This window comes from Talaromyces proteolyticus, assembly GCF_021365285.1.
Source record: "Talaromyces proteolyticus strain PMI_201 chromosome Unknown BGW36scaffold_4, whole genome shotgun sequence".
NCBI lineage: Eukaryota > Fungi > Ascomycota > Eurotiomycetes > Eurotiales > Trichocomaceae > Talaromyces > Talaromyces proteolyticus.
This window is the reverse complement of record NW_025764280.1, coordinates 693,369-705,540: the sequence shown is the minus strand read 5'-3', so window position 1 is coordinate 705,540 and position 12,172 is coordinate 693,369. Positions and strand designations below refer to the sequence as shown.

Below are 12,172 nucleotides of genomic sequence, written 5' to 3'. Positions count from 1 at the left end.
ATTCCCCTAACTACAGTCGTCGACAGCAATATTGAAGAGAGACTTGTGTTATTTTCTTTTACACGGAAGAACGAATCACAAAAAGCGTTAGATAGAAAACCATCAATACATGTGCTTATGTATCAGTAATATCAATTGATCAGCTGTATGCTCAAAGCCTACACGTGAGGCTAAAGTGGGCCTATGGGGTGTGTTTTAGGGCTAACCGCATGGGCTAACTAAAAAGACCACTTATATAGCAGCCAGAGGCTCACCGCATTACAATGTAGTAAGTATTCAATAAGTTTATACATGTAAGAAGATACGAGTCATCAATATCGATGTTGTGCAGGCAAATAATACGCTCCAAAACGTCGACGCGAGCCTGCAGCAAGCGCACGTACGACTTAGGCGCCGTCCCACAGCGATCCTCATCGGCCGCGTACTTGCAGGACAGCTGGCGGTGTAGATACCGTGTGTAGGACGGTTGATTGCTGTTACACTTGTAGAGCGGTTGTCAGAGAGCAGATCATGGTTTCTCCAGAACCTTGCACCAACCTTCGCACGGCGTCTGCGGCATTCTTGGCAGTCTTTGGGGGTATACTTGCTCCTACTGCTATGAGATTCCGTTGTAGTCGTGGGAGGTGAACTCCCCTGGAGCAGGCTGATCCGCCATAAGCAGGGCCACAAATTCCTAGGGTTACAATAGTCTACCGTACTAGGGCTTGAGCGTTGAAGTTTGACTCTCAGATGGTGGAGGGAAGAAATAAGTTGGCCAAATTCAGGATTTAGGTCGGAATTTGTAGGGAGACACCCCGACCTATGTGGATAACCTCGCTTCGTGAAGATCTATAGTGATGATCATGAGAAGACGAGAAGCAGCTTGGCCATGCTATTGAAACGTGATTTCTTTGGTTTGCTTAGCAGTATTACCTGGGGACTGAAACGTGTACAGCGCAATCAATTTGTGTACATATGTCGTATATGTACTATGTAGCTTGAGCTTTTTAAATTCGGCCTCAGACTGTAAGCGCTGCTCTCGCTAGATCGCAGATTCAAATCCCTCTTCAATATCACCAAGCCAAACTGGCCAAGCTCTGCCTTCATCATACGCCACCACATGCAATAGACCAACCTGCATCCCATTATCGAGAAAAGAAAAAGAGAAAAAGAAGAAGAAAAGAAGTCAGAATTGCTCTTCCAACACCTCCTCAATCACTCATGCAAATGCTGCTTGTAAAATCTAGACAGCAAACAATACCCCGGCAATTGTAATTACTTAGCATCTCCATCACTCCCCCTTGGAGGACCTCTTAGTAGCCGAATGTTCACCGTCGCCAGGGCATTGCTGCTCAAAGCTGCGGTGCGCAGGCTGGACAAAGTAGCGCAGCTGCGTCGTTAGCTGGAGATCCTTTTCGCAGGGATCGGTCGAGTACGTCACTGCTAAGTCTTCATAGCAGCCGCGGTTCTGGCGCCAGCTGGTAAATGTCTGCATGACCTTGCGGGCAACGGCTACGCTGAAAAATACCGCCGTAGCTGTGTGATGTGAGCGAGAGAAAGAAGACTGTAAAGGGGGGAACTTACCATTCCCAGTGTTGAATGCCCATACAAAATCGACGTTTCCAACGCCTGCTACATCTTCGACCTCCCGGATCCATTTATGGTAGCTCGCCTGGTCAGCGAACAGCTTGGAGCGGACAAAAGTAAGACGACGGCGCTCACGATGCGGATGGCTCATGCGTGTCATGGTGTCAGTCCAGTCCATTGGCTGTCCAAGCTTGACAACCCAATCACCGGAACCGAAAACGGATTCGCCACGGGTCGCCTGCGACTCGGTATTCCGATCAACAAAGATCTGCGCATGGAGAGCGTACTGGAAAACAATGATAGCCTTGTGGTCGTCCACAATACTCATATCGTACACAGGGCCCTCATTAACCCGTACAGCTAGGTAGCTGAGAAAGCGAGGGATGCTCTTCACCGGCCCCTCAATATTGACCACGCCACCTTTGCCATGCTCAAGGCCGATTTCTTCCCGACGATGGTCAGTGTGTACTTCGTTTCCCTCCTTTCCACCCTTCACACGATTAGCAGTGCGTGTTGCCTGGCCAAAGTGTGTGATGGATCTACCCCCGCGTCCTACTCTGACCGCTAATCTCTCAGGATTTTGTAGACTCGATTTAGTCGCGACCACTTTTGCCCATGAGCTGGGGTTTATCAGCTGCACTTTGGCGTCAAAGCCATTGCTTGACGGCGGCGGGCTCTTCTTGGCCGGATAGTCGAGACGGAACTCGACAGGGGCATTCTCTTTTGGCAACACGCCATCTCCCTGTATTGCGCTAGTGGATGCTTTATTCAGGGTATATGGATCACTTGCAAGAATTGCTAGGGGATAGTGGCCATTTGAGCCCTTTTCTTTCAACTGAATGGATGCATCATTAAACTCCTGCACCAGCTGCACGCTCAATTGACCAATCTTGTTTGCTTCGGTGTTGTAGCCTTGTACACGCAACTGGGACAGTTATTATATTTCCTGGGTGCTCAGTTTGGCATGTAAATATAACTCACTTGTTCAGCAACAGTAGCCATGTGTCTCAGAGCAGTGGTCATGAGACCATCCAGCTCATCGACGGACTGGAGGTTGTCCATTGCCGCTGCCCCCTGCGAAAATATCCCTACAACAGAAAACAGGACAGAGTCCTTGGGCCGATTGTTGATGAGGACGGTTAACTGTTTGCTGTTGCCCAGTGTGCCATTCACACGGGCGATGTTTGTTTGGATGAAACTGCGTGGTGGGTCAGGAGAAGAGGTGGCAGAGATGGAGAATAAAGATGGAGAGGATAAAAGATGCAGTGAGATAAAACTGGGTCCAAGAAGATGAAAATGAAGGGCAGAGTGCGAAAGAAGCAAAGAGGCAGCAGTGTAGGATCTTTGATGGGAGAGGGGAGAGATAGGAAGTCGTCAGCATTTGGGGTGGAAGGTGGAAGGTGGAAGGTGCTTCATGGAAGGAAGGAAGGAAGTGAGTGTCAATGTGTGTCAATGTGTGTGACCACAGGCCACAGGCGTTGACATTTGATCTTTGCAGGCCTTTGACACGCACACCCAGTAGAGCTGGTGCTGTGCTGTGTGGGCTTTTGCACAATGTCAAACGCGGTACTGAATGCAGGTTGGCCCATGCTATAAATAGGCAATGAACTGATCCAAATAGCCGTCAAGTTGAACCTCCTCTCTTTCTTATGGCAGGGCCGTTGTTCTTACAAGATGACAGGTCAGACAAGACATTATGAACCTATATCCTCTATCGAACTCGTCCTCTATCAAATTCCTATGTCAAATGCTATCTATATACGTAACTCAAAAAAGACCAAAAGAACTGCGTCGTCTCAATTCGTTGAACATGGCATTCCGAGTGTCTCTTGTCCTGGACGCTGCATCTTTATTCTCGCGGCCTCGACGAAGAAGATACTTGGTGCATTCCCCCACGGTCCCCCAGACAAGATACTTGTATGGCTGTGGAATCTCCTCTAATGTATGACGGTGCGCTTTCAACGCTATGGACTCGCGCACCAACTGGCAGCTGATATCGTCTGCCATACCCTGCAGTTGTCCATAGACCATCTCAATCATCGGGTTGCCCGTCCGAACCTGCTCGTTCCGAAGAGCCCGCGCCCTCTCAATCGATCTTCGATTATGCGTCGCGAGAACCAAGTCCGCCTGAGGAAACATCTCTGTTCTGGCAGGCTGGGAATCCCCCAGAATAGCGCCATACCGTCGTGTGATCAGGGATGCAGCAATGGCATCATACGTACTGTCCGTCTCATCCTTTGTTTTCCAGAACAGATGACGGGGATCGCTGGCAATGTACGCTCCTCGCACCAGCTTGACTCCCAGCACAAACCCTTCTTCCTGCGCGGTTCTCAGATGGGATGCAAGCGTGTGCGGGGTGGACAGACGATAGGCTTGATAGGTGTTGTAGATGAGCGCACGAGGGCGGCCTTGTAGGGAAAAGGAGTGGTTGTATTTCCGCTGCAGACGCAACACCCATGCATCGATGGCCGCCTGGACGGCATCCTGCTCGGCGTCGAACAGAAGCTGCACCTTTCTGTCTCGTGCTCGATCACAGATGTCCATGATGGCCCTGTCTAGTCGAGCAGAGGGCGGCAGGCCGTGAAGCAGACAGCGCAGTGCTTCTCGCCCGGCGCCGGTGAACTTGAGCGCGACAAAATCGCCTTCATGGGCTAGCTCCAGGGTGCGCATTGTGCCTTCTGTCCACTGCTGTACCTGGTCTGCGTCATCTTCGAGTTCCTGCTCCTGCTCGCCCCGCACCGCCAGCTCGCGTGCCTCGTCATCGGTCATGACTACTTCTCGCCCATAACCCAGAATGACGCCCGCATACCCTAGGCTCTTGAGCTCCGATATCGTGTGGGCGACTTCGGCTGGTGATTCCCCCGCGCAGAACTGCGAGTATATCGTCTGCCGCAGCACGCTCTTGAGCGCGCCGTTCTTGTCTGGGTCGAGCACTGGCAGCTTGGAATCGGCGACCCACGAAAGCGACGCCAGAGCTGGTGTTAAGAGCAGAGGCACAGAAGTGACGGTGGTGACCGACAAGGATCGCATGACAGTGCTGAGAGGCAGAATCGACAGCGCAGAATCCGGTCTACTTTGCAGCGTTGCGTTAGGAGTCACGGTCACAGTTCCTGCTGCTGCTTGGCGACTCTTCATAGCGCGGTGTAGCTGTCTCGCTGGATGCTGAGACAGACTTTGAATCCTGCGAGGAAGCTTCCTGGCTAGGACTGAGGGGGTTATTGGATTCATCGTGGCGTCTTGAATGCCAATATAGAGCGTTCAAGGGCGGCTGCGATGGTCAGACACCTGTTAAGCGTTGATCATACTGATGATCACTTTGCTTTCGACGCGCTGTTCTTGTTTATATGAATTCCCCGCCGACATCAGTATCTTTCCTGATTGGGAATTGATGGTGGCAACCGGCCCGGTGACGCCGCACCTATTTCACACCTCATTCACAGAGCTCGGGAGCCCGGTGCCGGTTGGACAGCTGCTGTTTCTGATTCGAGGGAAATCTGCACCTTATCGACGCCATAGTTGTACGTCAGAGAGACAACCCCCACTATGCCTGTATATCAATCTATTACTGCATATCTTATGCCGGATGCGTTGCTGGAAGCGTTGTGAGACATGTGGCTAACACAATGGGCTAACACGATGGGCTAGCACCTTGGGCACAAGAACCACTGAGGTAGGAGCGATTTTAGGTACTCTACCTTTTGCCACGACGATCTCACATATCATCAAAGTTCTGAGTGGTGTTTATCTGAAGTGGGGTACATATATGAGTTGCGGGGTGCAATACATAGCTTAAAAGAGAACCCTTGATGTTTTATGGGCTACGATTTGTATGGAAACCATAAAAGAATCGTACAAAGGTATAGAAATCACTGATTATATATTTGATGCCCACTCTTAAATATTATATTCGCCATCGTAGTCAGTCCGAAAGCGGCGGAAAGTTCCTCAAGAAGCTATCCAACATCAGCCAACATCAAATCAGACAATAGATCAAACTTACTGAGATGGACACTCATAACCCCCGGGGTTCCGGTCCAGATACAGCTGATGATACTCCTCTGCATCCCACCACTTCCAATCCGCTGAAATAATCTGCGTTGTAATCGGCTGCTTGTACCACTGCTTGCTCACTTTCTCCGTGACATCCTTTGCAATCTGCTCCTCCTCACTATTCTCCGTGAAGATCGCGCTACGGTACTGCGTACCGACGTCCGGTCCCTGCCGGTTCGCGGTTGTCGGGTCGTGCATTCGGTAGAAGAATTCGAGGAGTTGCCGGTAACTCACGAGGGAGGGGTCGTATATGACTTGAAGCGCTTCGGCGTCTGTACCAGAATAAGATTGTATAAGAATCATCATCCCGTTTCACTGGTAGGTAGGAGGGAGGGAGGGAGGGAACATACGCCCAGTATTCCCCGAACACACGCTCCGATATGACGGCGTATCTGTGTATCCGCCCGCATACCCAACCTTTGCATCCAACAATCCCTTGCCATTCCCGAAGTGCTTGCGGTAGAGGTGCTCAACGCCCCAGAAACAGCCGGCCGCCAAGGTGGCCTTTTTCGCGTTGTCGGGCATGGTGATGTTGCGTGAGGAGGCGGAGAGGGAGTGGGATGGAGAGCTAGTAGAAAAGGGCCGGAAGAAGCGTGAGATGAAAGATGTCATGGCGTGGTGCCAGAAGAAGGAGAGGATGAAGTAGTACTCAATACGTACAAATGGTATCTTGTTAGATGCAGGAAGGTAATATGGAAATTATTGCTGGATGGTGACGGAGGAGATTAGATAAGTGAGAATTTTTGCGAAACAAGTGTTTTCCATATGTCCCTTCAATTCAGCCAATTCAATTCAAGTTCGTGGAAAGAACAGTTCTTGTCAGTAGCCATTCGGATACAACAGGGAGAATAGAAGAATAGCTGAAGGATAGCTGGTAGAAGAGTGAGATGTAGTGGCGTCATCGCCGATGACAAATTCCCGCCACTTGTGATTGGTGGAATGCTTTCTACTCTTACTTCTTACTCTGAAGGGCTGAGTAGCTAGCTGATATACAAATACTATTATTGTGAAGAAAAGTACTTGAACATGTTCATGAAGAATAGTATCGTGATCCAGTGATTGAACCATCCACATTTACAAAAGAGAATGAAAAGAAAAGCAAAAAAAAAAAACCTTCAAACGCCTTGCGCGCCAGTACTCCTGGTGGTATACAGCTTATTCCATACTAGGCGCCATCGTTAGGAGATTATACATAATGTTATGCGAACTACCGCAACGCTCCCCGAACCGCGGGCCCGAGGCTAAATCGCGACTCAGAGCTTGCGCTCGCAGCCATGCTCAGTCGCACAGCATGGCCAGTGAGGCTCACCTCGCGAGGCCGAAAGTCACCGCCCATGGTGGTGCGTCGGGAGTTCTTTGTCACTGAGATCACGCGAGGGCCGAGAATATTGGGTTTGGCATCATGCGATTTGTCACTTTTTACCATGCGCCTTGCTTCGGAGGCAGAGAACATGCTGATGCTGCTTTCTGGGGGGGAGCTGCTGATAGATGTGGCCGTGGGACTGCGGCGGCGCTGGATCTTACTGACGGGGACGGCAGAGGGTCCGTTTCCGAATTGACCTCCTGAGATTCGGCGCATTGCTGCATTGATCTTGATGGCGTCTTCCTTGTCAGCTTTCCACGTCTTCTCATCATCCGAGGCGGGACTGCCTCTGTAGCTTCCACTAGGTGAGCGAATAGCGATTCTGGATGGTCGGTCGAGCGACGGCCGGTTTAGGAAACTACTATTTTCGATGCTGCGAAGCGGGGAGTGTTCCTCTGGCACAAGGCTAGGCGCAGTTTGTGGAACAGGAGATCCGGATTTCTTGGCGAGGAAGCCAGCTTTGAACCGATTGTTTTTGCTAGGTACTCCTAAGCTTGGTTCTGGTGATGCTGGGATAGGTGAAGAGGACCTAGGTGAATCATCATTCTTGGTGAACACTGGGATCCCTCGAGGCATCGGTGAGATTCTTGGCGGAGGTAACTCTTCTGACGGCTCTTCTAACGGCTCTTCTAACGGCTCTTCTATTATGACTTGTGATTTTCGTGGCGTCTTTTCATATTCAGCAAGAGAGCCGTCTTGCACGTCATCTTTCCATCGAACACCTCTCTTGCTTGCCTTGATTGGGGTCCTTTTAGGCGTGAAGGAGATCCCTTTCTTTGCCATGACCGTTTTGCGCCGGCGTGGAGAGTTTTTTGTAGGAGATGCAGCAACATGTGATGGGATAGCTGTGGCGGGCTTTAATGACTTGAAAGGGATACCTGCAAGGCTGGACTTTCTGCGGCGGACGGAAGTGTCTGCCTTTGGTGTGGGAGGAATATCAATGGACGCCGCGTTTCCATCAGGCTTAACAACATTGGCGACAGACGAAGTGCAAGAATTAAGCATATTGTTCAGTATCTTCTTGCCGACTTCGATAGCCTCGGCCTCTGTTAAATGCATAATGTTCTCGATTGCAGAAATTGTTTCAAAATGGGCTTGGAGAAGCATTTGAACAGTGGCTGCGTCTCCAGCTTTCTCCTGTTCGGCGATCGTAGATAACATTTCGCGGTCGGCGTTAGCTTTCAGTAATTCTGCCTCGCGAGTGAGATTGGCGACATCAGTGCTATCACTCGTCTCGAATTCCCGTAGCTGTTGGATGCCGTGTTCGAGTGCGGTATTAATAGCCCTATCCCAGTTGTTTCTTGAAATTTTTTGATTGAAGTGGTGGCGAGTGTTCTCCAGTTCGAACAGAATACCCTGTGCTGTTTTTCGAATAGCCTGTAGGTTGGCCATTGGAGCTACATTCTCGCACGAATCGCACACATTGTCGAAAGCAGCAATCCAGGATGACAACATGCCAATCCTTCGGCTGACCTGCCTCAATTTCAGCATGCTAGAGACCTTTTCTTGCCTTTCCACGGCAGCGTTCTCGTATGAGCTTCGTAAGCGCGCCACGTTTTCTTTGGCCACGGTATCTTTCTTCTCATTCTGTTTGCGGAACTTGGTGAAGGCGATCGATTCGTAATCCTTTTGCTGGGCTTTGAGTTCGTTGATCAAAGCCATCTGCTCGTCAATCTTGACCAAAAAGTCTTTTACATGGCGGTTAACGTTGTACACGTTTCTCGTCACCTTCGTCTGGATGTTCTTGGCTCTGTTTGCATACCGAAGCGTGTTCTGGGTTTCGTCGTAATGCTGACTTGACGGACTAACGCAAACGATCATCACGGTTTTACAATTTCCGCCAAGCGAGAATTTCAAAAGTCGAGTGAGCTTGGAGTTTCGGTAAGGGATGTGGTTTCGCTTCCGTGGGTCGCAAAGGGCGTTGATGCAGCTTCCCAATGCAAGTAAGGATTTATTGATGTTTGCTCCCTCCTGTAACCTCTCACCTCGGTTTCTTGTCGCACTTGCTCGCTCACTTCCAGCAAGGTCGATGATACTCAGCGTCGCCATTGTAAGGGGTTCGTTCACGTCTGCATTGCGGTCTTTCTGGGCGACGTTGATTTGCAGGACTGCATGAGATCGCGACGAGGTGGCGTTGGCTTCGGTGGGCGACATGGTACGCATCTCATTCCCTCGCATGATGATATCCATAACCTCCTGAACATTCTGCGGGTGGTGACTTGACAAACCGGCCACGGAGACCGCCTGGTTGGCATCTTCACGTAACATGAGACCCTTGCGATCTCCTTCAACCAGCAAGTCGCGAATTGTTTCATTATATATTTCGAGATAGGAGAGCGAGACTTCGGTAACCTTTTCCTCTTTTCGCTCCTCAATCTTCTCGAAGAGCTCCTGCATTGTCAAGAAAATGATTCCAGGCTGCTGAGCAGTGCCAGTGATGGTATGCGTCTTTCCGCATCCTGTGGCACCGTATGCGAAAACTGTCGCGTTGTATCCGTCCAAAACACTGTCGAGAAGGTTACGTGACGTCGACTCGTAGACTTCGGCTTGTGTTGTGTTCTCGTCAAAAATCCTATCGAAGCCGAATGTCTGGTCTTTGACTCGCTTTCCATTGGGGACAACGCTCCGCGTGAATTTCTGAACGGGATTGTCCTCTGGGGGATCAAAAATTCTGCGAGTCGCCATATTAACATTGATATTTCAACATGGTATTAATTTGAATTTGCAACTCACAAACACTTGTCGTCAACCACCTTGACGACAGACCGAATGCCTCGCTGTGCCAGCTTCGGCGTGGGCACCCCAGCCAGAGAACCATCGCCTAAAAACAACGGCGTATCGTCGCATTTCGATAATTGTGCAGCTTCGCGGATGGTAAATGGACGCACTCGCACTGTAACCGAGATGGATGAGGAGGCGCTTGATGCAGCCATATCGAGCGGCTCCGCGTCTCCAACCCAACTTCCTGGTTGTAAGGATAGTAAACAGACCCCGTCTTCTGTCCACTCGGGCCCTGTCACCAAAGAGGGCGATCAGATAATAAATCAGTAGAGAGACGATATGATGTAGATGTGGAGAGAACAGAGTCGACTGCTTAAAGAATGTTGAGGTGGAGCTGTGGTGTTTAAGCTGTGTACAGAGACGCTCATAGCGTCTGTTTGTCGGTGCTGGAGGGGGCAGTCTTATGGTTGTCCGAGCAACCGCTGGCTGCGGGCAATAGTGCGTGGTGTTTAATCTTTCCTCACACAACGAACTGTCTTGGCGAGCTTCCTCATGCTATTTCCTAATTCCACGCGATTCCTCATGCATCTCCACGTCCTTCACATGTACCATTGCCAATTTGCCATGCTCATGTTTAAGCTTCAAGACATGCGAAACTACATACTGGCCAATAGTTGGATAGTCCATGATGGAATTCCCCGGTACATTAGGCTGTGGATTTCCCGTAAGCTCCATCGATTAATTATTACATTTGTAGCGATGCGATTTAGAGTAACTCGAATCAGTCCGAATCATTCTCCCTTCTCGGCGGTGGAAAGGAAATTATAACGGGCCAGAACTTATCCTCATATATCTGAAATCCCTGTAATAAACGCCCTTAACGCCAAAAGCGTGTTACATAAATCATAAGCATCGCATGTAGACCATCATTCCGGCTCCTCATCATCCAAGGCAGGAATCACCACGTCCCATTTGGGATCCTCATCGTCATCATCCGAGCCTGTCTTGAAGCGAAAGGCAATGGGCTGGCCATTGCGGATATTCGCTGCCTGCAAGCTACCAGATGAGCCATTCTTTCCAGACTTCTTTCCTGATCCGTTGCTGTTCTCATCGACAGCACCCTCCAAGCCTACCCATCCTTTATTAAGGTGGTTGCGATCGATGGGGACGCCGAGTTCGATATCCGAATGGTCTGTTGGGACTGCGTCGCCGTTGATATCTTTGATGCCGCGTTCGTGGAGGGCGTGCAGAAGCTTTTGTTTTGTGGATTGGATTGATTCCTGTGCGGGGATCATAAGCAATACCGTTGTTTTGTGCTTCTTGAACCGTAAGGTCCAGCTTAGAGGGTCTGGTTTGGACTGGTAAACGACGTAGTTAGTCCTCAAGTATGACACAAAAATATCTGGGGCAACGTACCATATTGATTGTTGTTGAGGTGCGAGGAAGGAAGGTGTGACGGTATCGGAGAAAATCAGGACCGCAGCTCCGCCGGAAAAACGGCCCAACGTCATCTTGCAAAGGAAGCTCCTTTGTTTACACCGTACGAGTCACCACGCACAATTAAAATATCCTGCGACCGTTTATAAAATTTTCATTTGTTTACAGCTTGCATATTTTCCGCCATGACGGACTCCACACCTGACCCCAGCTGGTCAGACGAACCTGCAGTGCTCAAAGTCTTGCATTGGTACAAGCTTTTCGACTCTGACGCACCGCCGCGACTCGGCATCGATATCGAGAGACGACTACCGTATACAGCCTTCTCTGCTTTTTCCGTTGGTTTTGCAGTTGGTTCATCGCATGGGTCAAAAAAGGCAGCATATCAGTTTCGTGCGGAGAACGCCCATCGATTCCCGACGACGTCCACGGGATGGTTTCAGTATCATAAGACCAAGAACTACAAGGCGATTGTGGGTGGAGTATTCGAGGGCGCGAAGTTGGGGGCAAGGCTAGGCGCTGGGGCAATCGCTTTCTGTCTGTTCGAAGAGACTGTGGACTATGCCCGTCATGATCGCCGAGATTTTATTTCTACGGTGATTGCCGGCTTGTCGTTCTCTGGTGTCTACAGTGTGCTAGGTAAGCCTCTTGATTTATATGCTCCGTCGTTACTCGGCTGACTGGAGTAGCTCGGCATGATATATACACAGCAGCACGCACGACCAAATTGGGCCTGAAACTGAGTCTGGCGTATGGCTTGACCCAAGATGCTCTCGAGGCTCTGAAAGGCAACCGCCCAGCGTACCTCCAGTATATTTTTGGTGGCAAGGGTTCCTCGCCGAGCAAGGACACAGTGTGATAGCCTACCTACGGAGCAGGGTGAGCAGTCCGGCAGCAAACACCGATGTCTAGAGACCGCACAGACTACCAGTAGGCTAGTACCAGGACTGAAGTCTAGGACGGTGGAGAGCCATCCCATTCGATACATTCTAGAACATGTGTGGTTGGACAATGCTCGCCACGCCAGAGTGTATG

General features: G+C 50.2%; 6 protein-coding genes across 6 annotated transcripts; 1 reads left to right on the top strand and 5 right to left on the bottom strand.

Moving 5' to 3' along the window:
- Positions 1-1,270: 1,270 nt before the first annotated feature.
- On the bottom strand, positions 1,271-2,589 carry BGW36DRAFT_395455 (uncharacterized protein; the record flags this gene model as incomplete). The annotated part of the gene is made up of 3 exons (XM_046218043.1): positions 1,271-1,515; positions 1,564-2,491; positions 2,548-2,589. The coding sequence occupies 3 exons, from the start codon at positions 2,587-2,589 to the stop codon at positions 1,271-1,273; spliced, it is 1,215 nt and encodes a 404-aa protein (XP_046074042.1).
- A 744-nt stretch (positions 2,590-3,333) lies between these two features.
- On the bottom strand, positions 3,334-4,596 carry BGW36DRAFT_395454 (FAD-linked oxidoreductase-like protein; the record flags this gene model as incomplete). Its single annotated transcript, XM_046218042.1, has 1 exon — positions 3,334-4,596. One exon carries the CDS (start codon positions 4,594-4,596, stop codon positions 3,334-3,336), a length of 1,263 nt encoding a protein of 420 aa, XP_046074041.1.
- A 653-nt stretch (positions 4,597-5,249) lies between these two features.
- On the bottom strand, positions 5,250-6,308 carry BGW36DRAFT_126967 (peptide methionine sulfoxide reductase). The gene is made up of 3 exons (XM_046209326.1): positions 5,967-6,308; positions 5,567-5,888; positions 5,250-5,519 (listed from the first exon to the last, which is right to left on the bottom strand). Exons 1-3 carry the CDS (start codon positions 6,226-6,228, stop codon positions 5,486-5,488), a joined length of 618 nt encoding a protein of 205 aa, XP_046074040.1. The 5' UTR covers positions 6,229-6,308; the 3' UTR covers positions 5,250-5,485.
- A 324-nt stretch (positions 6,309-6,632) lies between these two features.
- On the bottom strand, positions 6,633-10,123 carry BGW36DRAFT_337797 (kinesin family protein). The gene is made up of 2 exons (XM_046212995.1): positions 9,713-10,123; positions 6,633-9,650 (listed from the first exon to the last, which is right to left on the bottom strand). Exons 1-2 carry the CDS (start codon positions 9,910-9,912, stop codon positions 6,824-6,826), a joined length of 3,027 nt encoding a protein of 1,008 aa, XP_046074039.1. The 5' UTR covers positions 9,913-10,123; the 3' UTR covers positions 6,633-6,823.
- A 96-nt stretch (positions 10,124-10,219) lies between these two features.
- Positions 10,220-11,175, bottom strand: BGW36DRAFT_316147 (uncharacterized protein). The gene is made up of 2 exons (XM_046212556.1): positions 11,117-11,175; positions 10,220-11,058 (listed from the first exon to the last, which is right to left on the bottom strand). Exons 1-2 carry the CDS (start codon positions 11,117-11,119, stop codon positions 10,627-10,629), a joined length of 435 nt encoding a protein of 144 aa, XP_046074038.1. The 5' UTR covers positions 11,120-11,175; the 3' UTR covers positions 10,220-10,626.
- Positions 11,176-11,322: 147 nt separating this feature from the next.
- On the top strand, positions 11,323-11,996 carry BGW36DRAFT_291799 (uncharacterized protein; the record flags this gene model as incomplete). The annotated part of the gene is made up of 2 exons (XM_046210872.1): positions 11,323-11,776; positions 11,827-11,996. The coding sequence occupies 2 exons, from the start codon at positions 11,323-11,325 to the stop codon at positions 11,994-11,996; spliced, it is 624 nt and encodes a 207-aa protein (XP_046074037.1).
- Positions 11,997-12,172: the final 176 nt, after the last annotated feature.